The sequence below is a fragment of the Alosa alosa genome, chromosome 8 (assembly GCF_017589495.1).
Source record: "Alosa alosa isolate M-15738 ecotype Scorff River chromosome 8, AALO_Geno_1.1, whole genome shotgun sequence".
NCBI classification, from domain to species: domain Eukaryota; kingdom Metazoa; phylum Chordata; class Actinopteri; order Clupeiformes; family Clupeidae; genus Alosa; species Alosa alosa.
Genome location: NC_063196.1, coordinates 5615098 through 5641640, shown reverse-complemented (window position 1 = coordinate 5641640; position 26543 = coordinate 5615098). Strand labels below are relative to the sequence as shown.

Sequence of the window (26543 nt, the reverse complement as noted above, 5' to 3'; positions counted from 1 at the left end):
TCGACGAACGGCAGAGGCACGGGAGCAGTTTCGGGCGGACTGACAGCGAGCAGAAAAGAAAACTCCGAGCGAGAGCTCTACAAAACGCAATCCTTTCTCCGACAACATTTGAATGGTAGGCTTGCGTGAGTGGACTTTGTCGCGGTCATCATGCCTGCGGTTCTGTTTCGCTTTCTCTTCTGCAGCAGCGGGATTTTAGCAAACGGGGAAGAAGCGCGTCACGCAAGGCAACAACACTGCACATTAACAACAACACACACTCTCTCTCACACACACACACACACATACACACTCGCACATACACAGGCATAGTGCACACAAAACGCTCAGAGAAAATGTAAAGGGACCTTATTATTTTTTACCGACAGGGCTGCGTAGTTGGTCGGCAGCTGTTAGCCAGCAAGCCGGGCTGTAGCCTATCCGCGGAAATACAGAGAGAATATAGCCTATTATATATCAGGTTAAGAAAAGCGTCCCTAATAAATGCGGTTGGGTTTCGAAATGTTGGTGTAGTTTGCAACAGCTTAAACGTAACGCCCGAAAGTCCAATTGAGCTGTCAAAATCGAGCAACAGCCGGTTTAAGATCAGAGAGCGACGTACGGGTGTAGCTGTTTTTTTATTCGGTCTTTGTGTGTTGGTTTCATGCGAAAATCCTTCACTTTAAACCGAGTCCTGGGTGAACCTGTCGGCCTGGTCTTTAAGGCCAACTGTCTGGAGTTTCGTGTGGATAGATAAATGGATGGATGCGAGTTGGCACGGCAGCCGGAGGGGGAGGGGGAGCACAGGCAGCGAGAGAGAGAGAGAGAGAGAGAGTGGGGAAGAGGGGATAATTGGGGGAGGGTTCTAGGCGGAGAGAGGGACGGGTGCACAGCAGAGCTGCGGGGAAAGATGCTGCATGTGGTGGAGATGTGTTTTAGAGCACTTGTTCTCTCTCTCTCTCTCTCTCTCTCTCTCTCTCTCACACACACACGTTCTTACTCTCACTGCCTCTTTTTTGTCTTGGTTCAGTACAATAAGTTTAATTGGCATGACAAATAAGCACATGGTCCACCATTGCTGTTTCTCTCTCTGCTGTGTTCCCCTCAGGTCTCTAAGGCTGCTGTGGTTTTGTCCTGCAGATGCATTTTAGTACAGTGCCACAGACATATACTTAAGCATAATTGTGTCTTTGTTTTTGTATGTTTCATGCAATGCTGTGTGGTTCTTTTGTGAGAGTGATGTAGTGTTATTATGCTGCGGTGGCATTTCAGGACCCACAGTAGGCCTGCACGCACGCACACGCACACACACACACACACACACACACACACACACACAGGGGTGTGGACAATTTCAGCAGTTAAAAAAATAGTTTCTGTAGTTTTAAAAGTAAATGGTCACATGCCATTCTGGTGTAGGCTGTGTGTGGGGGGATGGGGTTTAAGAGTTAATGTGAAAGGATGTATGTTCTTGGGTTGCTGACTGTATACAGTATCAAATTGTCTTCTAACCTAACCTCAGTTCTATAATGTGTGTGTGTGTGTGTGTGTGTCCCCTTTATGTTTTGGAATATATTACTCTCATTCAGACAGTATCAAATACTTTACCTTCCAGCATTCTAGCATTCTTTCATCTGAGTGTGTGTGAATGTGCCTGTATGTGTGTGTGTGTGTGCTTATATCTTAATTTCACAACAGGGGTAATTATACACTATTCTCACGCCCTGTGTGTTCAAATATAACCCTGCAACCCACCTAAGCAAAATACACTAGCCCAATAGAGATAGCCAATTCACAGCAGTACAAGGCAGAATACTTTAGATACAGTATCTAATACGTTAGATACAGCTTAGTCAATCGTTTATTATGATGTAAATATACTTAGCCCTTGCCTGACTGGAAGAAAGAAGTTTATATTAAAAATATAATATTAAAATGCTTATTCTTTGTCAGAGATGTTACTTATTCACTGGGATTGTTAATATCATAATTAGATACTAGTATAGGCCTAATATACCCACATATTAAGTTATAATTAATTAAGAGCCCCCTGTCCAATTTAACGACTCACCAATGTGTGTTATATTCATCTTTTCTTATGAGAAATAGTGCTTTGGGGGTCAATCGTCTTTTTGATGGAATTTCATGAGGACAAAGGAGTAGGCCTAATCAGTTGATCTGTGGAGTTCAAATTTATAGGTCACCATGGAATTGAATGGAATGAAACTCTGCATAGATCTTTTAATCTGCAAATAAAATGGACACATTTTAAACGTCTATGCACACAGATTTGAGTGAGTGAAGGACCTGTACACAGCAGGGCCGTAGTCACCATAGAATATTCAGACGTGACCAAAATGTCCCCCCCCAATATTCAGACATAGAAAAATAAAGAAAGAAAAACACGCTATAGGCTACAGGAAACCAACAAGTCCCGCCATCTGAAATGCAATCAAATGTAAATAACGTACAAATTAGTGACCTGTTGATGGTTTCAGAGAGAGTAGCCTCTTTATCGTTTATCGTTTGAGGCGTGCGCTATCAAAAGCTTCCTGCACCCTGCTGCGGTGCTCGCTGTCAACAATATTGCAAAAGATACCGGTACAATTCTCACAAAACTTGTTGGAAAGGTGTAGCACTGTCTAAGGAAACCCCATTCATTTTTGAAGCTGATCAGACTCAAAGGAAACTTTGAAGCAATTCCATATTGTAGCCTATTTTCTCAATGATAGCGAAAAAGAAAAAAAAAGTGTCCTTTTATTTGAATTTGTTAGCGTGCCTGTGTCATTCATTTCTTTCACATGTCTTACAACATAAATAATGCATTCATATGCTAGTAGTAATGTCAGAAATTAACCGGTTTATAAACCTCTTAGAAATGGTTGTTGCATCTTGCATGTTACATTTAGATGCACGCTCAATCGCGCATCCATGCAGGCAAAACATAGCACTCAAATGTGGCGACGGCACAAAAGTTGAAAAAACTTTTACAATGGCGGTGATAACCTACAGTTAATGTGAATCGCGGACAATAACCAATGAAAGGAATTTCCACCTCTATTCACCAAATAAAGGCTGTGTTTCTACATGTTAACACAAAACGTAATTTCTGTCAGAAACCAGTCTATAATGCATAGGGTAACTTGAGGTGAGTCAGACAGAAGAGGGACCTGACTTAGTAGGCTAGCCTATCTTGAATCCCATCCCTTTCAAACTAAAATTGTGTGATTAGCTGCCAGAATAATAAAATCAAAATACAAAATATGATTGGGCTATAGGTCCAAACCTATGAGTAAGCATTCAGTGTAATATAGAGGTTATCAAATATACTCTAGTTTGTATTTTCTTTTAAAATACACATTTTGGACAAATGGAGTCATACCACAGGTCTATATCCAGGGATGGATTATTGAATGGACCTACTGGGCCCAAGAGCTCAGGGGGCCCTGAAGCCTAAGACTGTGTGAAGTTGCTTCTCCGCCCTTCTCTTCTATTTCCACAAAACTCACAAGTCGTCATAATTATAAAGGGTCATTTTTTTAAGTCTTCCGGGGAAGTATGCCCCCGGGCGCCCCTATCTTTACAGGGGAGGGATTTTTTGCATCTATGCCCAGAGGTTCATAATCCATCCGTGTCTATGTCCGTCAAAAGTTTGATATCCTAATTGCTTGACTTAACTAATGACTTGTTTGTGATTTTAATAATATTTTTGCATGGCAGGAAATGTGAATTGAAATTCACACCGCACCACAGATTTGGTCCCCCCCAATGTTGACATCATGGCTACGGCCTTGGTACACAGATTTGAGTGTGAGGTTGTTTCATTCCAATCAGTTTGACTCAATAAAAGTCTCCAGCCAGTTCTCAAACCGGATGAGTGTTGTTTTAATAGGTCACCATTAAAGTAACACAATGTAGGAATTCCCCATTTGGTCAATCTTCAACATATTGGGTATGAGCGCTAAGGGGGTGTCAAATTCATCTAAAAATTATGAAAAGGACATGATCACACTCGGGGCAAAAACGCTACATAGTGCAATAGCAGGCATTCCGGGCGCACATCTACAATGCTTATTGTAAGTCAATGTGGCGTCAAAATGAGCTTGAAGCCATCATTTGAAGGTAAAATGATGAGCCTATTCATCAGGTCCCTTTCCACAGGTGTATTAATCAAGCATCATGCAGTCTGCATTCATAATCTAGGTGCTTGATTTTATACACCTGTGGAAAGGGACCTGATGAAACCCGTGAATATTGTGTTGCTTTCTATTGGGTACTTCAGGCCTAGTGAATGTAACAACAGGGTCGTTGTCATTGCCTTCAGATTTGTGCTGGCCCTTTGTATATATTCACCATCCCAAGAATCATCAGATTTGTGCATGAGTTTCCATCTTTCTTTCAGTGGTCTCACATGCTTAGCTTCAACCACTTAGCAGTGGAGCTGAGCTGACTCGTGAGGCCATCCTTAAAAATATTTTTGTTTGCAGTAACAGCCAAAAAAAAATAAAAATGGGTCGGTAGGTAGGTCAATATATTTTTTTTCAAGATTCAAAGTAAAAAAAAAAGTTCAATTTTGGTCATGTTGATTACCTAGGAATGAATTTACAAAATGTGCATATGTCATTGGCGTAACTGACTGGGTCTTCAACCCGTGCCTTCAGGCGCACCATTGCAAACCCTCATTCTGATGCAGGTTATATAGACCAGCCTTTCTCAAACTTCTTTGACCTGAGGCCGGTCATGGCAGACTTTTGGGTCATAGGGCTCATCTACATGTACCCAGAAAGAAGGCTACAATAGCTCTTGTACATAATTTATATTGAAATTTGACTATACAATAGGCCTACTCAATGCTATACAGTGTATTATACAGTCTCTGCTCTGTTTCTAAAGGAAGTTCAAAAACAACGTCGTTCTATTAAGTTTAGTTAAATAAATAAATAGCCTTCCAACAGGTTGAAGCGGAGCTTTGATACCAACGTTATCGATTAGTTTCAGTTTTCTCTGCAAGAGAAGCGCCATTGAATGAATGATCATACCACCACTTAATTGTAGGGCTCCATGTTTAATGACATCGATAGCAGAAACGTTTGTTTTCTTTTTTTTCGTCGATTCGCGGTTTCTTGATCAACTTTCGCAGCAAATTATCAGATGAAGCACCGGGCCTAATTTCACTCCACGACTCAGCAGTCTCCATGTTGAGGGACCCATATTTGGAGAAATGCTGAATAGACCACAAACCAATTTCAATACTCCGACCACGGTCACCGCTAGACTAGGGGGAGAAGGGATGAGAAAAAAGATCTGGCCACAGTTCTTCCAGAACTTAAAATAACAGCGTTATCAGTTTGTGTGAATGAAACGAAGTGACATCGTAAAACCAATGGTGTAGAGATGACGCCACAGGTTTTTTTTTAAGTGAGCCACGTTTGCATGTAGGCAATTTATATTCACAATACTTGGGCCTACTAAAATAACTATTATTTTATTGCATTTGTATTGGTTGTTTAGAGTAAAAAAAAAACAATCGGGTCGGGTATTAACGAAGTTTACAACCCGCAAGTCGGTCGGACTAAAAGGGGGAAAAAAAATATTTGGGTCGGTTCTAAATTGACAGGGTCGGTCGGGTTACGGCAAACGAAAATATTTTTAAGGATGGCCTGATGGTAACTGGTGGAAAAGCAAACAGCAAACAGGTCAACCAACTTGCCAGACATTCTCCTTTAGCCTACTTGCCCCTGGCCAGCGGGCCATTACTTACTGTATGTTGACCCCTGCGCATGCAGACATTTACAGTGTGAAAGCAGAGACCAGGTTTTGCGGTCTCTACTGTCATTAAATGTAAAAGACTGGTAATGTATCCACTATCCAGGCGTGGCTGGAGACTGGAGCTGGCAGATTGAGTCCATAGTTTACCATCATGAGTGCATTAGGTTTGGCCCAGCCTCGCCTGGCGTGATGTAATATCGGCACTGTCTGTGTGTGTGTGTGTGTGTGTGTGTGTGTGTGTGTGAGAGAGTGTGTGTGTCATGAGTGTGTGTGTGTCATGAGAGTTCACTTTCTAGAGCCAACTCGCAGACAGTGTAGATTTGAAGCATGTTAAAACACTAAACACTGATGAGGATACGCCTTGTGGGTTTTGTTCAGGATCCCACCCATGAACTCCACATTTCACCTTTTTCCCTCCGTCGTCAGGAAGTGTCTTCGGTTGGTTTGCAAAGTGTCATGGTTGCCATTAATGCTTTAAGAATCATTTCCACATACATTAGGCCATGTTCTGCCATGATTGTCTCCAGACAGATAGCTGCAGCTAAAGCAACTGTCTAATTGAGTAAGTGAGTAATTGAGATATATTTTGTAAACAGCTAGTTTTGGTATCTACTTCAAATTGATGTTGATGATGATCATGAGGAGGTCACTCCCACTATCACCACCCAGGAACATGGAAATTGGAAGAGTTGCTATCACATCATGGCATGGCTAACTATCTCACCAAAAGACACCAGATCACATTATATTGTAGCCTATAAAGTATAAATACATATTATATTGTAAACATTATTTATGTGTGTATGTATAACATATATGTAACATAACAGCAACTATTATTAATGCTTTAATATGCATCTATATGAGTGTTCATATATATTGCATTCTATGCAATATAATGACTTGGAAGGAAAGATGATAGTAATAGACATGTAATCCCTGTCACCCGACCTGCAAATGACCCCTGAACACGTCATATAACCCCAGAGGTCAGGCAGGACATGACCCTTGAACATGTCTCATGAGAGTCCGACTGTAAGAAAATAACCCCTGGGAACTGAATCGATGGTGGATGTCTATGCGACGAGGCTGGACAGCAGACACTTTGACTCAAGGCCTTTGAGGGCAAGGCCATCCATATGATTTATGGATCTGGTATCGATGTGCACAGTGTGGGGTCTGTCCTGAAGCTAGCACTGGCTCTCAAAAGTTTCAAAATATTTAATGGGAAAATAAATCAATTTTTCTCTCCAGTCAGAGGAGGTTTAAGCGGCCTGCACACCGGCGTCCACCATGGCCCACCGAAATCTTCACCACGGCAGGCATTCAATAACCAATTGACTTTATTGAGTGGAGCTGACAAAAATAGAGCTGAATTGTAATCACCACGGTGGCAGTGAAAGGGTTAGGCATCTGCAGGGTTCTATAAAAAAAAATGGAATGTAAATAGTAGACCGTCGGAAGCGGAATGTGCTGGACTCATATTTGCCCTCCGACCAAATAAAAGTGACAGGAATCTCAGCAATCATTAAGCTTGACCAACATCAGTGTGCCATGTCCTTGATCATGAATCATTAAGCTCGATCGACTTCAGTGTGCAGTGAAGAATAGCTGGTCATGAATTGTTAACCTCCTTGACCCTATTGACCTTTTGTAAACTTTCTCTTCCTCTCTCTCTCTCTCTCTCTCTCTCTTTCTGCCATCTCTTCCCAATGCTCCCTTTCTATGTTTTCCTCTCTCTTCCCCTCTCCCTCTCTCTCTCTCTCTCTCTCTCTCTCTCTCTTTCCTCTATCTCCTCCCTTCAGGTCTGATGAGTATTCCAGCCGTGTCAGCACAGTCAGGGGGTGGGGAGATGCAGTCGCCAGGGGTGATAAGCCCCTCCTTTCTCCCGCCCCCCGGCACAAAGGTTCCGGGACGGAAAAGAGGCCGTCCTCCAATCAGGAAGCTGGAGTTTCAGAGCCGCTACCCAGAACCCCTCCCACCCATTAAAGTGCCCAAGAAGAGGGGCAGAAAACCAGGCTTCAAGGTGTGTGTTTGTGTGAGTGTGTGTGTGAAATAGAAAACTTAATAGATCTTATCAGTAGTCAGACCGCACAAAGCACCATTCAGCTAAGATTAGGAATATAAAAGAAATTGAATTAACTATTTGTGTTATTTGTGTGTGTCTATGTTTTGGTGTGTGTGTGTGTGTGTGTGTGTGTGTGTGTTTCCACTCCATGCAGCTGAAGTCTCGTATGGTGATGACCCCCATCTCTCCACCCAGTAGCACCCCAGAGCCTGACATGAGCTCCATCCCACAGGATGCTGCTACCATTCCACACTCAGCCACGCCACAGATACTCACAGGTAACACACACACACACGCGCACACACACACACACACACACACACACACACACAACGCACACACACAGACACACACACACACACACATCATTCCACACTCGGCCACACCACAGATACTCACAGGTAACACACACACACACACACACACACACACACACACACACACATACACACACACCAGACCACACTCAGCTACACCACATGCTATATACCACACTAATCTACACAAGCAAATGTTCACAGGTCACACACACACTCACACACACACATGCATACACACATCACATGCACATGCATCAAACCACACTCAGGTCAGGCTGCAAATACTCACAGATAACACAAACACACACACACACACACACACACTCACACACACACACACACACACACACACGCATCTGTGTGTGCAATGCATGTTTTTTTTATACATAGATGCCCATCATGTCCAAGGCTAGAGTCTATTTTAGTATAGCTGTTTTCAGTGTGTGTGTGTGTGTGTGCCTGCGCCTGCATGCCCTGCATTGACTGTTTTAAGTGTAATCTCTTGTGTTTTTGTTTGCGGTGCCTTGAGCATGTGCATGAGAGTGTTATTTGGGAGTTATCCACTCCACCACTTTGTGTTGGCAGACATGTGGTGTATGGGCGTGACAAGTATGTGGTGTGTGTGCGTACGTGTGTGTGTGTCTGTGTGTGTGTTAGGAAATCCCCAGCATGGTTATCTGTCAAACAAAAGCCAACACATGAGCCAGACGTAGGGGGAGGGATTAGAGAGACAGAGAGAGAGAGAAAAGAAATAACGTAAGAAAGAAAGGGAGAGAGTGTGTGTGTGTGTGTGTGTGTGAGAGAGAGAGAGATTGGAATGGGAGTGAATGACTGGGAAGATTCCTTCACACTGTCATCTTCTTGTGTGTGTGTGTGTGTGTGTGTGTGTGTGTGTGTGTGTTGGGCGTGAGCCTTTTCCTTGTCCATCTTCTTTTCTTGTCAGGTGTTGGAGTGTAACCAGTAACTCTATTTTAATCCAGTTCTCCATTACATAGAAAACAATCCGCTTCATTTAAAAAAATATTTATTTATTTATTTATTTATTTATTTATTATTTCATAGAGGAAATCAACCCCCTCTATCTCTCTCTCTCTCCCTTCACCCTTCACTCACTCTTCTCCTTTTGTCCTTGTGCTCTCACTCTCTCTCTCTCTCTCTCTCTCTCTCTCTCTCTCTCTCTCTCTCTCTCTCGCTGGGGGGGGCCCTTGGCATGAATCTGTGATTGGATTCTCATCCCTGAAATGAAAAATGCATCAATCACCCCCAATCTTGCCCTCCCTTTTCTATTAGTTTTATCTCTTCTCTTTCCTGTTATAACCCTCTCTCCCCTTCCCCCTCTCATTCTCTCTCACTCTCATCATCTCTCTCTCTTTCTCTCTCTCTTTCATGATCCCTCTATCTCTCCCACTCTCGTTCTCTCTTACTCCATCTCTCATTCTCTCTCTGTATTTCTCTACCTTCCTCTCACATTCTCTCCCTCCCTCTCTTTCCCTTCCTTCCGTCTCATTACAAATGAGTTGTCAAATATTTGCTGACTGTCAGTCCAAATATTGGAGCCAGAGGTTTGAGTGGTCAGTGGCCAGATGGAGAATGGGATGGAGGGATGGCTAAACAGATGGACGAGTCTCTCTCACACACACTCCTCTCTCAAATGTTCAGGGGCCGGTTCCCCAAAACGTTCTTATCGCTAAGTAGTTCTTAACCTATTCCTTAACCTATCTCTTAACGTTATGGCACGATTCCCGACACGTCAGTACGCTTAAGTATATCTTCTGTAAGTCACACGCTCGGGTTGGTCTGAACCGCTCGTAAGCTCTCTTAAGCGTTGTTTGAGCTCTCAAGACGCTAGTCGCCGCCACTGTGCAGCAGTCTTTAGAAATCAGCGCAGCTCAGTACAAGTCAAACTATGGTAGGCCGACAGTATGTTGACAATGTTGTGGCTCAACGATGATTTTATGTTATGGACATTTTAAGACTAATAAAATATGTTCAAGAATGGATGCAGGCCTATTTATGAAGTTTACTTTATTTTCAGATCAGAACTAATATGGTGGTAATTAGCTATTTAGTAATGTCATTAAAGCCGCTCAAATTGGCAATCACTTTTAAAAATAAAAAAGCTGGCAAAGAATTTGCCTCTAAATGGCTAAGATCTATAAATGGGTAAGCATGGTGGTGTCCAGTGTTTACCAACTAGGCCTATGGCAGCGATCCAACGTGTCCTTGTATTGAATCAAAAACGCTGTGTAGTCCATGTCGCTCCATAGCTCTTTTTTGTTGCTGTTGCACAAGTTATTCGAAGCTGGAAAACGGTGTCACCTTTTGGCGCAGCTCACCTCGTCCAGCAAAACTTCAAGTTCCTCTGACGAGAAGCTTGGTGCCCATTTATTACGTTGCTTCCCCACCATACTGTATCTAAATCTCTCTCTGTTCATTGTAGATAGGTTGCTTTTTATTGAAAGCATTAACCAATGGCATTTTTTTAATTTGAACCTTGAATTTCCCCTGGGGATCAATAAAGTATCTATCTATCTATCAATACCGCATTAAACAGAAGTAACTGCAGCTGCTTGCTAATAAATTATAATTGTAAGGTACCTTACCATTAATATAAAAGTGTATTACATAATTTTAAGAAGTTGTTAAACCCATGTCAAGAAGACAAGTGGCACAACGGGATAAGGAGGGTGGATGTATGATTAGCGAGGGATAGGCCTACCCGGTTAGTCTACGAGTCACAACATATCGTGTGAACATATTACTGACAATTTGATAATTTAGTTAATAGTTTATATTTTACTGATTACTTGAACTATGTTAAAATAAATCTTACTGGAATAATTTGAGGAATGTTTCATGAGGAACGTGTTGTGTTTCTTAACGCCGCCATGCACCTTCACATGAAGTAGAAAATCGATTCCTGAGCAATCGATGTCAACTAATTCAGCACCTTCACTTGGGACAGCACCTTTGTAACGTCGAACGTAAGAGGCAGCGTGTTAAAGGAATTATCCGGAGTAAAATGCACTTTAGATCAATTTACGGATGATTGGGAGTACATACGTTGAGTTGACATCAAAATCATGTCATTTGGATGTGTTTTGAGAAAGTTCGATTTTACCGTTTTTAGTCAAAACTCGTTAGTGTGTAAGTGACCAGGGCATATTATTTTGCCGCTACAAAACACTATTTTTATACCTCTTCTACAGTTCCAAACAACATTACACTTACGTGGTAGTGAGTAGAGGGTCCCTAAAGCCAAACCGAAGTATCCCGAGGTCTTTATGTGGTCGGATAGAGAGTCCAGAATGAATTTCATCAAGCCAGTACCTTTCCGGAAATGTTGCCATCTTTGCTGCCATCTTTAAGGGAAAGTCCGTAGGAGTCGATTGCCAAGTGTGCTCTCGAAATTCACAATTTGACGAAGCAAAACCTCTGCGTTTAACCTAAAAAGCGTCTCCGTGTGGACAGACCCTTAGAAACATAAACAACTTTGGTAAGATAAATCTTTTGAGTCTTCTTAGCGCGCTAAGAGTGAGCGTTATCGGGGAACCGGCCCCTGGTTTTTTCCTCCTCTTACTGCTTTTCTTTCTTTCCATCTTAATCAAACACTCTTTCCCTCCTTTGCTCTCTCTTTCCCCTCCCCTGTTCTTTTTCCCTCTCTTCCCCTTTTCTATCTCACTCACTCCTTTGCTTTCTCTTTATTTCTCTCCTTTCCTTCCTTCTCTCTCTTATTTGTCACTTTCCCTCTCTCTATCTCTCTCTCTCTCTCTTCCTCTCTCACACTCCTCTCTTCTCTCTCTCCCTGCTGCCTCTGTAGACTGAAAGTGTCCAGAAGGCCCATTTACACACTCATTCATTCACTCTGTCCATTTCCTGTCTTGTGTCTTATCTGGTCTTATCTCTCTTTCTCTCACACTTGCTCTCTCATCAAAGACCACCATTGATTTCCGACACCGTCTGACAGCTGTGCGATTTATGTGTGTGCGTCTGCGTCTGTGTGTGTGTGTGTGTGTGGGTACGTTTTTGTGCGTGTCAGTTATGCAAACAATCTGGCATGTGAGTTGCCGTGGCCGATAAGATAGTGCTGAATTGTCCTGCAGTTGCTCGTGGGAGTTCTTGTTCTGCAGTTTATCACCAGAGACTCAGCCACAGGGCCATGTGACTAGCTGCACTGGAGTGGTTGCTAAGCTCTCGGAGGTCATGACCTTTCCTCCAATGCGGAAGGTCAAGTTGGGGTCAAGGCATGAAGCCATGCTTGTGTGTCTGTCGCCATATTTCACTGGTGGCCACTCGTGTGTTTTTGTTTGGTTTAAATAGTAAATACAGTAACAATAGTAAATAGTAAATACAGACAGTAAATAGTTTTTGTTCCTCTGATGTCAAATCTTTGCTCTTGTTACAGAAGTCTGTGTCCTTTTTAATCTTTATCCTCCTCTCTGCCACTTTTCATTTCTGTGCTACGCTCATTTCTCCTCTGTTTCTTACTGTCCCTCCTTCCCCTCTATCTCTCCCTCTTCTCTGTTTCCTCATCCCCCTTTCTTTCTCTCTGTATCGTTCCTAATCCTGTCTTTAAAAAAATGAGACATTAGTGCTTTTGCACAACACCTGTGTATCAGCTCACTGACTTTGTCACCAGAATGTTAGCGTAGTTTTTTGTTTATTTTGATTTTGATGATTCACTCTCTGCTCCAAAAAAAATAGGACTGTTCAGCATCAGGCGTCACCAAGCAACAAATCCATTCCCCCTGCAGCCAAGTTGAGTCACAGAGGCTATGTTCATTTGTACATGTTCATTTGTACGCTCAGTTAAATGTTCATTCCCCCCCCTCCACCCCCCTCGCCATCCACAACAGTCAAATGTGTATATATAAAAAAAAACACTGCCTGGCAATCTGCTGTCTGGCTTCAGTTAAACAGAATAAGGGGGGTCACATTGGGAGTAACAAAGCGGCAGCAGACCATAATAATTTAAAGTTCTATTTCATTCCTAAGTTGCATGAGCGGTCTACAGAACTGCCTAAACTGACAATTGATGAACCTTGTGTTACTTTTAAAGTTGAGCCAACGCTCAAATTGTTAGCCTTAGCGCTAACACTGCCGCAGCAGCTGTTCCACTGCCAAACCATAGCGAACAATAGGAAGTCTTCCGCTTGCCACTTGTCAATGTGATCCCTGCCTATGGACGTTGTAGAGTTCAGTGCAATAGTATATCAAATGTTGAGTGATGACTAGTGATGATGAAGAGTCCATTAGGCTTGGGTCAGGATGTCCTCTTCATCCAATCACAAGTCAGTTGTTTGACTCATAGACTGTATACATTATGTTTTGACTGGACCTAACTATTGTATGATTCATAGGTTAATCCCCCATTCTGTTGATTTGTATTGGCATTGTTAATATTACAACAATTTCAACACTTCTGAAACCTGAAAATGCTTTGTAAACTCTCCTGGATTACGAAAAAGAAAGTCATAGACTGAATGAAACTCTTGTTTTTCTGAAGAACATCCACAGATTATGTGTTTCCACTGTAATGCAACTCTCTCTCTCTCTCTCTCTCTCTCTCTCCCTGTAGTGTGTATCTACGTGAATAAGCACGTGAACACCGGGCCAAATCTGGACCGGCAGAAGGTCCTGCAGCTACCGGACCACCTGGGTCCGGCTCGTCCCTCTGTGGTGCTCCAGCAGGCTGTCCAGGGCTGCATAGACAGCGCATACCAGCAGAAGACTGTGTTCACCCTGCTGACACAGGGCTATGGAGGAGAGAAGATCTCAGGTACACACACACACACAGACACACACAGACACACACACAGACACACACATAGACACACACATAGCGCAAACCAGCAGAAAACAGACAGACATAAACCCTGGTCCGCCATCAATTATTGTGCAAATATGCACACGTACACACTTAAACTTATAGGCTGCTTATATGTAATGCATATGTAAAGACATCTATATACCTATTGAGGAAATAAAGCATGCAAATGTACACATTTTCACATTTTTTCTGTATGTGTGTGTGTGTGTGTGTGTGTGTGTGTGTGTGCGCGCGTTTGTGTGTGCATGCGTGTGTGTGTGTGTGTGTGTGCTGGCGTAGCCACCTTTGACGGTAAGCAGCACCTGTTGAGCCTGCCGGTGGTGAACAGCGTGGGGTATGTGCTGCGCTTCCTGAAGAAGCTCTGCCGTAGCCTCCTCTGCGAGAACCTGTTCAGCGAGCAACCCATTCCGCCGTCCTCGTCAGCGTCTTCCTCGCTGTCCTCCTCCTCCTCATCATCATCCCTCTCCTTCCACAACGACAAGCTGGCTGATGGGCAGCCCAAGGCCAGTAAGTGGAGAACCTGCACCATTTGAAGTCCTGTGGTGTGTGTGTGTGTGTGTGTGTGTGTGTGTGTGTGTGTGTGTGTGCCTTTACTGTTTTTCTGGCTTGCCTTAAGTGCAGTGTATGATACATATACCTAGAGCTAATGCACTCCCCTCCTGTGTGTTAACCTCACACCCTGCATGTGTGTAAATTACTGTGTGTCTGTGTGTGTGTGTGTGTGTGTATGTGTGTGTGTGTGTGTGTGTGTGTGTGTGTGTGTGTGTGTGTCTTCCTCTTTCAGTGTTTCTCATCTGCAACAGTCCCGTCAGCACACAGAATAACTAAACACTGGTGTTGCCATAGTAATAGATAAAGAATTAATATTTCCATTTAGCCAATGAAATACCTGCTCCTCTGATTGGTGGCAGTGTTTCTGTCTGGTTCATTTTTGAGTGGCCATGATGCTTGATTGCTTTTAGTGATGTGCCCCTTGAGTCTCTATGTTAAGGCGTGTTTTATTTGACTGGGGGATAGGAGTGTAACGGTACACAGAAATCAGTTTGGTGTGTACCTCAGTTTTGAAGTCACAGTTCGGTAAATATTCGGTACAGTAAGCCTGTACTGCTAACCTAAAATGCATTGACAATATTGGTGATGTGCAACGGGAATAGTATTTTGAAAAGGTGTCAAATGTTTTTGACTTTAATTGACTAAACTGACATACGATCCGACACTTAATTATGTTTGTGTGGGAACTCGCATTTGAAACATGGTCTGCAGGCAAAAAGGTATACTGTTGATTACTGTTAAAGACTGGATTTGGTACATTCGGTACACTTCTGTATTGAACCTAACGTCCAGTACCTAAACGGTTCGGTAGGAATCTGTGGACCTCTACACCCCTACTGGGGGAAATGCTGCAGCTCTCACATGGAGCAGCAGAACATGGACAACAGGGAAACGAGAACACCAAATCCCAAAGGCAACATCTAAACTTACATCAACAAGCGCATGTAAATAATCTGATGAATGAGAGTAGCAGTTGATTAACAAAAGTGATGTGGTCATTGGTGGGTGTTAGGATGCAAAGCTAAAGTAATTGTTGATAAGAGAAGACTACAACCTGATGGGCTGGTATCCCTTATATGGATTAAGCCTCGGCCTGGGTTTGAGGTGTGTGTGTGTGTGTACATGGATTAAGCCTCGGCCTGGGCTTGAGGTGTGTGTGTGTGTACATGGATTAAGCCTCGACCTGGACTTGTGACCAGTTTACATCAGAAACGTTTTTGAAGCATTTTTCAGGTGCTCGTCTGACGTCCGCCTATTGTTAGAGACAGAATTACTTTAGAATCAACGTAGCTATTATAAATAAATGTAGGTATTCACACTGGTCGACTTGTGTGGATTTATGCGCATATTCCGTCCGACTAAATCACATTTTGGTGCTTCACTATTAATTTAGCACATATGTGAAGCACACAAAAACTCACACAGTTAAAACACATTGTCAGAGATGGGGGCAGTGTGAATTGATTCATTTACACTTTACTCACGCCTAGGTCTTGCCTACGGTGTGAATTCCCAGAAAAAAAAACACTTCAATAAAGATGCCTATTTAGAAAAGCTTTTAGCTTTGGATTAGACCAAATGTGGCTAACTTAGAAGTTGATGATGCCTAACACTTAGAAGTTGATGATGGGATGCAGTATATAGGTTTAAGTTTTTTTTAGTTTTTTTTTCACCGTTCTGTTCACATTATATATCTACATGTCAGCAATTCAGGTGGGTTGAATTCCTAACTTTTTTACATCACTTCTGACTTCACCCACATTATCTTGTGATTTTCCCCCAAGCGGACTCTCCCATGCGTGAGGATTACCACGGCGACGGCCTGGACTCCAGCAAGAGGTACTCGGTGGACCCCAGCGACTCGGCCTTCGGGGCGATGACGTCGCCATACCCGCCCAAACCGGCCTACGGGTTCCGATCTGGCCCCGCCTACTCTGGGGGTGTGTGCCGACAGGCGTCCAGCCCCGGCAGCTTCCAGGAAGGAAACAGAAGTGGTGAGCCCAGCACACAGGAAGTAGGAAGTGAATTGGGGAGGGCAGTATGAGCAGAAAACTTGTATTACTTTTGGTCAGTAAGACATCTTTATATCCCTAGCATGTTCTGTCTCAGTAAGACATCTTTATATCCCTAGCATGTTCTGGCCCAAACACTTCATTTGAACTTTGCTTCCTGACACTGGCATAACACGTCATGAACACGTTTATTACTTCAGATTATTACTTCAAAGATCAGCCACTACTAGTAAAGCTGTGCCAGATTATTGGGGGCCAAGCAGCGAAGCTGCGAAGGCACCCATTGTGTTTCTACCTTTTCTTCTTATTATTACGCTTCCGCCAATGGAAGTCAATGGCAGCCCATAGAACCGTCTGGTGAAAAGTTGTGAAATTTGGCACACTGATTAGGGACAGTCCCGTGATTAATGTCACCAAGTTTCATGATGGCACCTCAAGCACTCTAGCGCCACCAATAGGTCAAAATTGGACGTGCGTTCACGCACGTAACTTTTGACCCGTATGGCCGATTATCAAAAATGAAGTATCGTTGGAATCCTTGGACCAAGCCGAGTTCAACGCACCCTATGACGTCATTTTCCGCCATGGTGGATTTTCCACCATTTTGGATTTAATCAAAAACACTTAAAATGTATCAGGGGTCACATATTTTCTCTGATTCCCACCAAATTTGACACAGATCATCCTCAGACCAAGCCTCATTCAGCTCGCGCTTTTCGTCTTCGGAACTATTACCGTTCTCCCATAACAGCCTATCGAAATTTGCGGCGAAGCTGCCAAACAGGAAGTGAGCTCATATCTCAGCAACCCTTGCAGTTATCAAAACCAAACTTGGTAGGTAGACTTATGACCCCATCAGGAGAACACTTAAGAAATTTGGTGACCTTTGACCTCTAGGGGGCGCTGTAATTAAGAAACATGCTTTTTGGCCTGTAGCTGCAGTTGTGCTTAGAATTAAAACGCACTAGTGGTGTCTGGTAATACTGTTGGAGGTCCTTAGGCCGACCCAAGCCAACTTGTGATGTCATCGTGAATTGATTCGCCGCCATATTGGATTTAATCAAAACACGCATAAGTTTTTCGCGAGGTCACAAATTTCATCTGTTCTTCACCAAAATTGGCAGAGACCATCTTCAGACCATGCCTGATGAGTGCATTGCTTTCTGGAACAGTTGACAGAAGCATTGACCTGTACCAGCCAATCAAAATTTGCGGCAAAGCCGCCAAACAGGAAGTGATTTCATATCTCAGCAACGCTTTCATGTATCAAAACCAAACTTAGTACATGGACCTCAGACCACATCGGGAGGACGCTCAAGAAATTTGGTGACATTTGACCTCTAGGGGCTCCGTGAATTGACAAAATGCATTTTTGGCCAGTAGTTGATGCGCATTATTTTGCAATGGAAGTCAATGGCAGCCTATAGAACCGCCTGGTAAAAGTTATACAATTTGCACACTAATTGGGGACAGTCCAATAATTCATTTCACCAAGTTTCATGCTGGCACCTCAAGCGTTTAGCCACCAACAGGCCAAAGTTGGACTTGCGTTCATGCATGTAACTTCTGACCCCTTGACCCGATTGTCAAAAATGAGGTATCATTGGAATCCTTGGGCCAAGCCGAAGTTCAACACACCCTATGACGAAATTTTTGACCTCTGTGTTTAAAATCACAGCAAGTGTGATCATATCTCAGTCAATCTTTTATTTTGATGAAACTGATGACAGCAAGTTCCATCTAGTTCATTCTAATGTGTGCGGCAAGGGTGGGACGGGTGGGATGGGCAGGGGCCATTGGCGCGGTGGGCTGGCTGGGTGAGGGGCTACACACTCAGCCCTGGTTCAGCCCCACAAAATCAGTTATGTTTTGATGTGAAACTTTGACCTTTGTAACTCAGCCAATCTTGGGTTGTATGGCATGGAACTTGCTGTGACTGCTTAAGGCTATATGTCTGATGCAACGGCATTGACTTACATGGTTAATCTGGCTCTGCTGAACCCTCTGCTTGGCCCCCCCATTGCTGCTTGCAGCTATATTTAGCCAAGCAGCTTAGCCGCTAAGGCACCCATTGTGTTTCTATCTTTTCTTATTATTATGCAACTTTCTTCCGCCATGGAAGTCAATGGCAGCCCATAGAACCGCCTGGTAAAAAGTTATACAATTTTGCACACTAATTGGGGACAGTCCCAATAATTCATTTCACCAAGTTTCATGTCAGCATCTCCAGCACTCTAGCCACCAACAGGCCAAAGTTGGACTTATGCTCATGCATGTAACTTTTGACCCCTTGACCCGATTGTCAAAAATGAGGTATCATTGGAATCCTTTGGGCTGCCGAGTTCAACACACCCCTATGACGTAAATTTTGACCTCTGTGTTTAAATCACAGCAAGTGTGATCATATCTCAGTCAATCTTTTTTTTTGATGTGAAACTGATGACAGCAAGTTCCATCTAGTTCATTCTAATGTGTGCGTGCAAGGGTGGGACGGGGTGGGATGGGCAGGGGCGATTGCGGCGGTGGGCTGGCTGGGTGAGGGGGCGGCGACACTCAGCCCTGGTTCAGCCCCACAAAATCAGTTATGTTTTGATGTGAAACTTGACCTTGTAACTCAGCCAATCTTGGGTTGTATGGCATGGAACTTGCTGTGACTGCTTAAGGCTATATGTCTGATGCAACGGCATTGACTTACATGGTTAATCTGGCCTGCTGAACCTCTGCTTGGCCCCCTCATTGCTGCTTGCAGCTATATTTGGGGGCCAAGCAGCGAAGCTGCGAAGGCACCCATTGTGTTTCTATCTTTTCTTATTATTATGCAACTTTCTTCCGCCATGGGAGTCTATGGCAGCCCATAGAACCGTCTGGTAAAAAGTTGTGAAATTTGGCACACTGATTGGGGACAGTCCCAAGATTCATGTCACCAAGTTTCATGTCAGCATCTCCAGCACTCTAGCGCCACCAACAGGCCAAAGTTGGACGTGCGTTTACGCACATAACTTTTGACCTGTTGACCCGATTGTCACAAATGCGGTATCGTTGGAATCCTTGGTTCAAGCCGAGTTCAACGCACCCTATGACGTCATTTTCCGCCATGATGGATTTTCCGCCATATTGGATTTTATCGAAAGTGAAACTAAAGTTTCACGCCTCACATAGTTTGTCCGATTTTAACGAAACTTAATACATATGATCTTCAGACCAATCCGCACAAAAGTTATCAATTTTTGTCTTCGGAACTAAAACTGTTTGCTCGTAACAGCCAATCGAAATTTGCGGCGAAGCCGCCAAACAGGAAGTGAGCTCATATCTCAGCAACCCATTCATCTATCATAACCAAACTTAGTATATGGACTCAGGACCCCATCAGGGGGAAGCTCAAGAAATTTTGTGACCTTTGACCTCTAGGGGGCGCTGTAATTAAGAAACATGCCTTTTGGCCTGTAGCTGCTGTTGTGCTTAGATTTAAAACGCACTAGTGGTGTCTGATAATACTGTTGGAGGTCCTTAGGCCGACACAAGCCAACTTGTGATGTCATCGTAATTGATTTGGTCGCCATATTGGATTTAATCAAAAACATGAATAAGTATTCGCAAGTCACAAATTTCAGCTGATCCTCACCAAAATTGGCAGAGACCATCTTCAGACCATGCCTTATCAGTGTATTTTTTTCTGGAACAATTGACAGAAGCGTTCGCCTGTAAGAGCCAATCGAAATTTGCGGCGAAGCCGCCAAACAGGAAGTGAGCTCATATCTCAGCAACGCTTTCATGTATCAAAACCAAACTTAGTACATGGTCCTCAGGACCCACCAGGAGGACGCTCAAGAAATTTGGTGACCTTTGACCTTTAGGGGGCTCTGTAATTGGCAAAATTGTATTTTGGCCTGTAGTTGCTGCATTATTCTGCAATGGAGGTCAATGGCAGCCCATAGAACCGTCTGATGATGCACAAATAATTTGGTGACCTTTGACCTCTATTGGGGCATTGAAATCACAGCAAGCATGATCATATCTCAATTGATCTTTTATTTTTGATGTGAAACTGTTGACAGCGAGTTCCATCCAGTTAATTCTAATGCGTATGCAAGGGTGGGGCGGGTGGGATGGGCAGGGCGATTGCGGCGGTGGTGGGTTGGCTGGGTGAGGGGGCTGCGACACTCAGCCCTGGTTCAGCCACACAAAATCAGTTATGTTTTGATGTGAAACTTGACCTTGTAACTCAGCCAATCTTGGGTTGTTTGACATGGAACTTGTTGTGACTGCTTAATGCTATATGCCTGATGCCACGGCATTGAGTTGCATGGCAAATCTGGACTTCTGGACTGCTGAACTGCCTGCTTGGCCCCCTCATTGCTGCTTGCAGCTATATTTGGTTTCCAATTGTTTTATGTAAATGAGTCATTTCAGAACCACTATATGCAAATGTCTAACACTGACTTTGACACCAGACAAATGTTTTATTGCAGATGTTACAAGGCTGAAAGTATGTGTGTGTGTGTGTGTGTGTGTGTGTGTTGAGTGTGATTGTGTGTGTGCACGCATGAGTGTGTGTGTGTGTGTGTGTGTGTGTGTGTGTGTGTGTTTTGTATGTGTATGCACGTGAGTGCATACAGTAAGTGTGTGTGTGGGTGTGTGAATGTGAGTGTGTTTAAGCGTGAGTGTATGTGAGCAATGAGTGTGTATGTTTGTGCTTGTGCATGGGTGTGTGTGCTTGTGTGGTTGTATGTATATCCTTGTAATAACAGATTGTTTTGTCCACTCCCCAGCCTACAGTCCCGTGCCCGAGGCGTGTGAGTCCAGGCCGCCCCCCAGTAAAGACCCATCCAGCTGGACAGTGGAGGAGGTGGTGTGGTTCGTCAAAGACGCTGACCCACACGCCCTGGGCCCGCACGCGGAGGTGTTCAGAAAGCACGTGAGTACAGCACTCACAGACACACACACACACACACACACACACACACACACACACACACACACAACACACACACACACACACACACACACACACACACACACACACACACACACAAACATAATCATGTATGCTTTCACACTACACACATGCTCTCATGATAATGTGTTTGAGTTGTGTGTGTACTAATAGTGTGTTTGTGTGTATGTGTGTGTGTGTGTGAGCAGGAGATTGACGGCGATGCCCTGCTGCTACTGAAGAGTGATATGATCATGAAGTACCTGGGCCTGAAGCTAGGGCCTGCTCTCAAGCTCTGTTACCATATCGACAAGCTGAAGCAAAACAAGTTCTGACCAATCACAGATGTGCATACACTCACATACACAGACACACTTTGACATAGACTGGCACACACATTTTTTTCATTTTTTTCACAAGCATTTTTTCTTTCTGTAAATGGACTCTGCCTACACTTTTGCATATCCAGCGGTTAAGATTTGTTTTTGTTTTTTTGTTGTTGTTTTTTTTTACTTTTGTAATTTGTCATATTTTGATGGGGGTCATTGTGAATTGTTGCATTTGTGCACAGTCCCACACCGCACTTGAACTCAAGCAAGGAGGCAAAAAGTGCTAGGTGCTAGCGTCTGTTGATAGGCGTGAACGTCTGTGCATAGGTGCTAGTGTCTGTGGATAGGTGCTAGCGTCTGTCCATAGGTGCTAGTGTCTGTCCATATGTGCTAGCGTCTGTCGATAGGCATGAACGTCTGTGGATAGGTGCTAGCGTCTGTGGATAGGTGCTAGCGTCTGTGGATAGCTGCTAGCGTCTGTGGATAGCTGCTAGTGTCTGTCCATACATGTAGGTACAGATGCCCGGAAGTGAGCTTCACTCACGACACAGCACTGTACCCCCTCCTGTTATTCTGGCAGCTTTATTAGTGTAGCGAAGGAAGTGTGTGTGTGTGTGTGTGTGTGTGTGTGTGTGTGTGTGTGTGTGTGTGTGTGTGTGTGAGAGTGTGAGAATGAGAGCGAGAGACTGAATGTAGTGCATTGTTTCTCCCAACGCCATTCCCTTTAGATTTTATTTTCCTTCAATGCTGTACTGCCACCCTGTGGCCACCCTTAGGTACTACAGTTCAATGCTGCACAACACCATCTCCTGACTGTATAGTTACACTCATTCACACACACACACAGATGTATTCATAGCTGAATTCTCTAGCTTCTCTAGTACACTACAAATATTTAGGTGATGCTATGGCCAGTAGAAGTAGCATTAATTAGCTGTATATTTTGATTCTTGGCTGTGTCATGGAGCTCATCATTACCCATAGGAATCCCCTCAAGATCAGATGTAGTTCTGTTTAGAAACTACCAAACATGACAACATATATATGTATATAGTAGTGTGTGTGTGTGTGTGTGTGTGTGTGTGTGTGTTTGTGTGTGTGTGTGTGTGTGTGTGCAACGCGTGTGTGCGTGCGTGCGCTTGACAGTTATTAATGTGCTGAGCACATAGTGTTTGTGTAGTGGTCTGGATTTGGCATCTGGTTTCATTTGTTTGATTATATAAGTTTTCCTTATTTGGAAAGTATAGCTTGAAAAACAAAATGGCACAATTCAATTTTTTTTTTTTTGAAACCTCTCTCTCTCTTTCTCACTCACTCACTCACTCACTCACTCACTCACACACACACACACACACACACACACCTCATTCAGCTGGGCAACCTTCAGGACAATCTTGCCTCACCAGCCATGCTTCTCTTTGTTACCATGGAGCGAAGAACACAAATCCCCATGCGTGAAAGTTTTTGTTATTAGAAGAAATGGCTGAAATCGGTGTTATTTTTGCTCCCGTCAGAGGGCATAACAAAAGGACAGGCTTGGCTAGAATAGGGATCACTAGGCTGATGAAACAAACAAACAGACGCAGCCTTTCTACACACACACAGACTTGTAAATACCATATGACTTTAGAAGCATGGTAATGGAATAACATGGTTTACCTTTCTCCCTCTTCTGTGTATGAAGCTTCAGGTTTTTCCTCCACCACATTGAATGGCTTTGTTCATCCTGTCTTACTCAAGCTTGTTAAGTTTGCCTGTTAACAGCAGTGTAGTGTGCTGCCATGCACTTTTGTCTGAACTGCTAAACTACACACACACACACACACACACACACACACACACACACACACACACACCCAAACACTGCAAACAGACGCCTGCCAAACGTCTCCAAAATAATAATAATAAATAATAAATTCAGATCCTTATGATATTGCACATGGCTGAATCAGCTCATTCCGAATCAGATCAAATTGTGATTTTTCAGTTCAGTTCCTTTTCTAAAATATTGAATTCCCAGTAAACCTCATAAAAAGGCTAAAACTACCAAACCCTAGGTTGTGATGCTATCGTATGTGGTTCTTGGAGCATTAGAGTTGATTTGACGGAGCATATTTGTGTGTTGGTCAGAGGAAATATAATCTTCAAGTCCTTAGTTTCACTCCATTTGTTTGGTACAGTTGACAGCAGTAGTTAGTTTGGTACAGTAGCAACGCTAGCAGTTTTGGCTAATCTGTTTAGCCTGCTAGCTACCAATGAAAGCTTTGGAAGAGACACAAGCAACACAGACACACCAGTTCTGCTCATATAATTGTGTTTTTGTTTTTTACTTCTCCCTCATAGCCCTACAGATCTGTTGCTTGGAAATGAAGCATCATTTGAAGCGTTGTTTGACAGTAAACAAAATGTGTCAATTTCAAGACATCTCACACCTGAGATCTCTGTTAAGTTTCTGAGGGCGTATCCGTAGAAATATCATTGCTTTGTGTGCGCTTCTGTGTGTTTGTCCTGTTTTTTGTTTTGTGATTTTAGGGACATTTGTACATAAAATATGATAATATGAAATATGCTTTTATATATGATGAGGAAATGTGTCAACGCCACATTGTTTCTGAGAAGCTCGACTTCATTCGCCAAACTACAACACAGACCATTCATGTTGGTGCTAAAATCTGTGTTTTTGAAAGAATACGTTGATCTTTTTTACATATATATATATATACTGTATGTATACACAAATATATATGGTTGTGTGTGTTTTTTTATTTGTAAAGTTTTATTAGGCTTCAGTGTTGTGAAATGTGTTTTTTGAGGGTTAGATGCGTATGTGCATCGGTTTGTGAATGCAGAGTATTACGCAAAGGCTACAATAAAGAGATAATGACTCACTTGCATGGTTGTCCTCTGTGCTCTGAGAAATGGGTGGGGTCTCCAAATCATGCATTTTGGACAACTTGTTTCGTCACTGGGTATGGACTCACCCTGAGTTCAGTAGTGATATGAGTAGGAAGTCCTTGAGTGGCACTTCATGTGTACTAGGAGTTCAGAAAATATCAGTTGAAAAAAAAAAAACTAATTGTATAAGTTGCACCTCCCTCAAAAAATGATTGCTGATCTACACGTGAACACATGACCTATTTTGAGGTTAAAAAGGCGTCTGTCTCTGTTGAGAAGCATTGATGATGTACTCAAACAAATGCAGCCAGCAGCGGTGTGTCTTCATTGGCGTTTTGTAAAAATGGATAAGCACACACTCGTCTAAGAGAGCAATGACCACCATGGCCAGACCGGTGGAAGACTGAGGGAACACCAATCTTCTGTTGAATCTTTCTCCTGTCTGAATCTTATTCTCTGATATTGTACAGCAAGGTGACACACAACTACTTCCTCTGAAGAACAGATAATCGACCCCCTTGGCCTCATCTCACCAAGTTCTCATCACTCATCAATATTGCACTACCTGGACTACCTGGACATTGTGGCGTGGCGTGAACGCTGTATTTCAGACGTGGGAAAGATGTTCAATTTCGGGACACATCATCAGTATGGTACATCTGCTTCAAAAAAGAAAATATTGGGGTAGTTTCATGAAGTGCTTTGTTTCACAAGACCTACACCTTTGAAACATCATTAGTAATGTTGTTTTTTTGTTGTTTGTTTGTATTAAATCTATATCTGCTGATGGATAAAACAAGTGTTTCATGGCTTCATGTTTCAACTGGTTATTGATAAATCTTAGACTTTTTATTGTATATTTGAACATTTATAGCATATACGGTATTTACAAATTTGTGTTGGAGTGGGCAAATCTGTTTGACAGAAAACTTTAGTGGTTACATTTTTCAGCTATCAATTAATATGATGTTCAAATTGTATCTGGACCTTTTGCTGGTTGGCTGTTACTTAGTGTGCATATCAGAAGTATTCCCTCCACTGAATAAGTTCAATCAGGTCAGCTGAAATTTGGCCTATATTTCAAATAAGCTGAAGTCAATTCAGGATCCATCCTGTCTCAACACAAGCAGTTCAGCCACTGTTCCTCCCTAAATCAGTAATGTAGTCTGTAATTTCCAGTGACCCAGCATGTCTGAGGATCCCAGATCCTCAGAAGCACAATACACTAGCCACCAGACAATGCAAGCTTGGTCCAATCAGAGCCATAGAGAGAGAGAGAGAGTTGTGACACTCTTTGATGTCGCCACCACGCGGTCATGTGGTTCATGTATGCCTCAATAGTTCCAAAATACTTGTGCGGTATGACACAGACAGCAGGAGGGCAGGATTTGTTTCCGGATGTTGGAGGGCGGGATCTAGTAACTCATTGGCTACTGACCAAGTGACTGGCAGTTTTTGAAATTTACCGTCTCCATAACCCAGAAACTGGCATGGAAAAGCCCTGCCATCTTATTCCCCGATTTCCTATGGGAGTATCACCTGTTTTCTCTGGGTCCAAATCAATGATGACAAATCAATGAGCCACAAACTCTCTGGCATCACCTTAAAGATGTTTCTGCAAGTCACTTTGCAACCCAGGTAGGACTTGAACCCACAATCCCCAGCGCCGGAGGCTGATGCCTTATCCATTAGGCCACTGGGCCACACCTCCACACACCATGCTCCTAAGTGTACATACCCTGGCAGAATTTGTGAAAATATGAGTGATCATGCAGAAAATCTTTCTTTTATTTAGGGATAGTGGTCAGGTGTAGTCATTCATTATCACACAATTGTGTGAGCCCTTTTTAAATAAT

General features: G+C 43.2%; 1 protein-coding gene across 3 annotated transcripts in view; it reads left to right on the top strand.

Moving 5' to 3' along the window:
• scml4 (Scm polycomb group protein like 4) overlaps positions 1 to 25498 on the top strand; it is a 47422-nt gene extending 21924 nt beyond the window's left edge. For 2 of the 3 annotated variants that reach the window (XM_048251033.1, XM_048251034.1), the window contains exons 3-10: positions 7554 to 7774; positions 7971 to 8094; positions 12841 to 12894; positions 13715 to 13915; positions 14246 to 14473; positions 16303 to 16512; positions 21300 to 21445; positions 21673 to 25498. In XM_048251033.1, coding sequence (XP_048106990.1) covers positions 7554 to 7774; positions 7971 to 8094; positions 12841 to 12894; positions 13715 to 13915; positions 14246 to 14473; positions 16303 to 16512; positions 21300 to 21445; positions 21673 to 21798 — 1310 coding nt within the window. In that variant the 3' untranslated portion in view covers positions 21799 to 25498. The remainder of the gene's footprint in view (positions 1 to 7553; positions 7775 to 7970; positions 8095 to 12840; positions 12895 to 13714; positions 13916 to 14245; positions 14474 to 16302; positions 16513 to 21299; positions 21446 to 21672) is intronic. The other variant, XM_048251035.1, reaches the window with a different exon arrangement.
• Positions 25499 to 26543: the final 1045 nt, after the last annotated feature.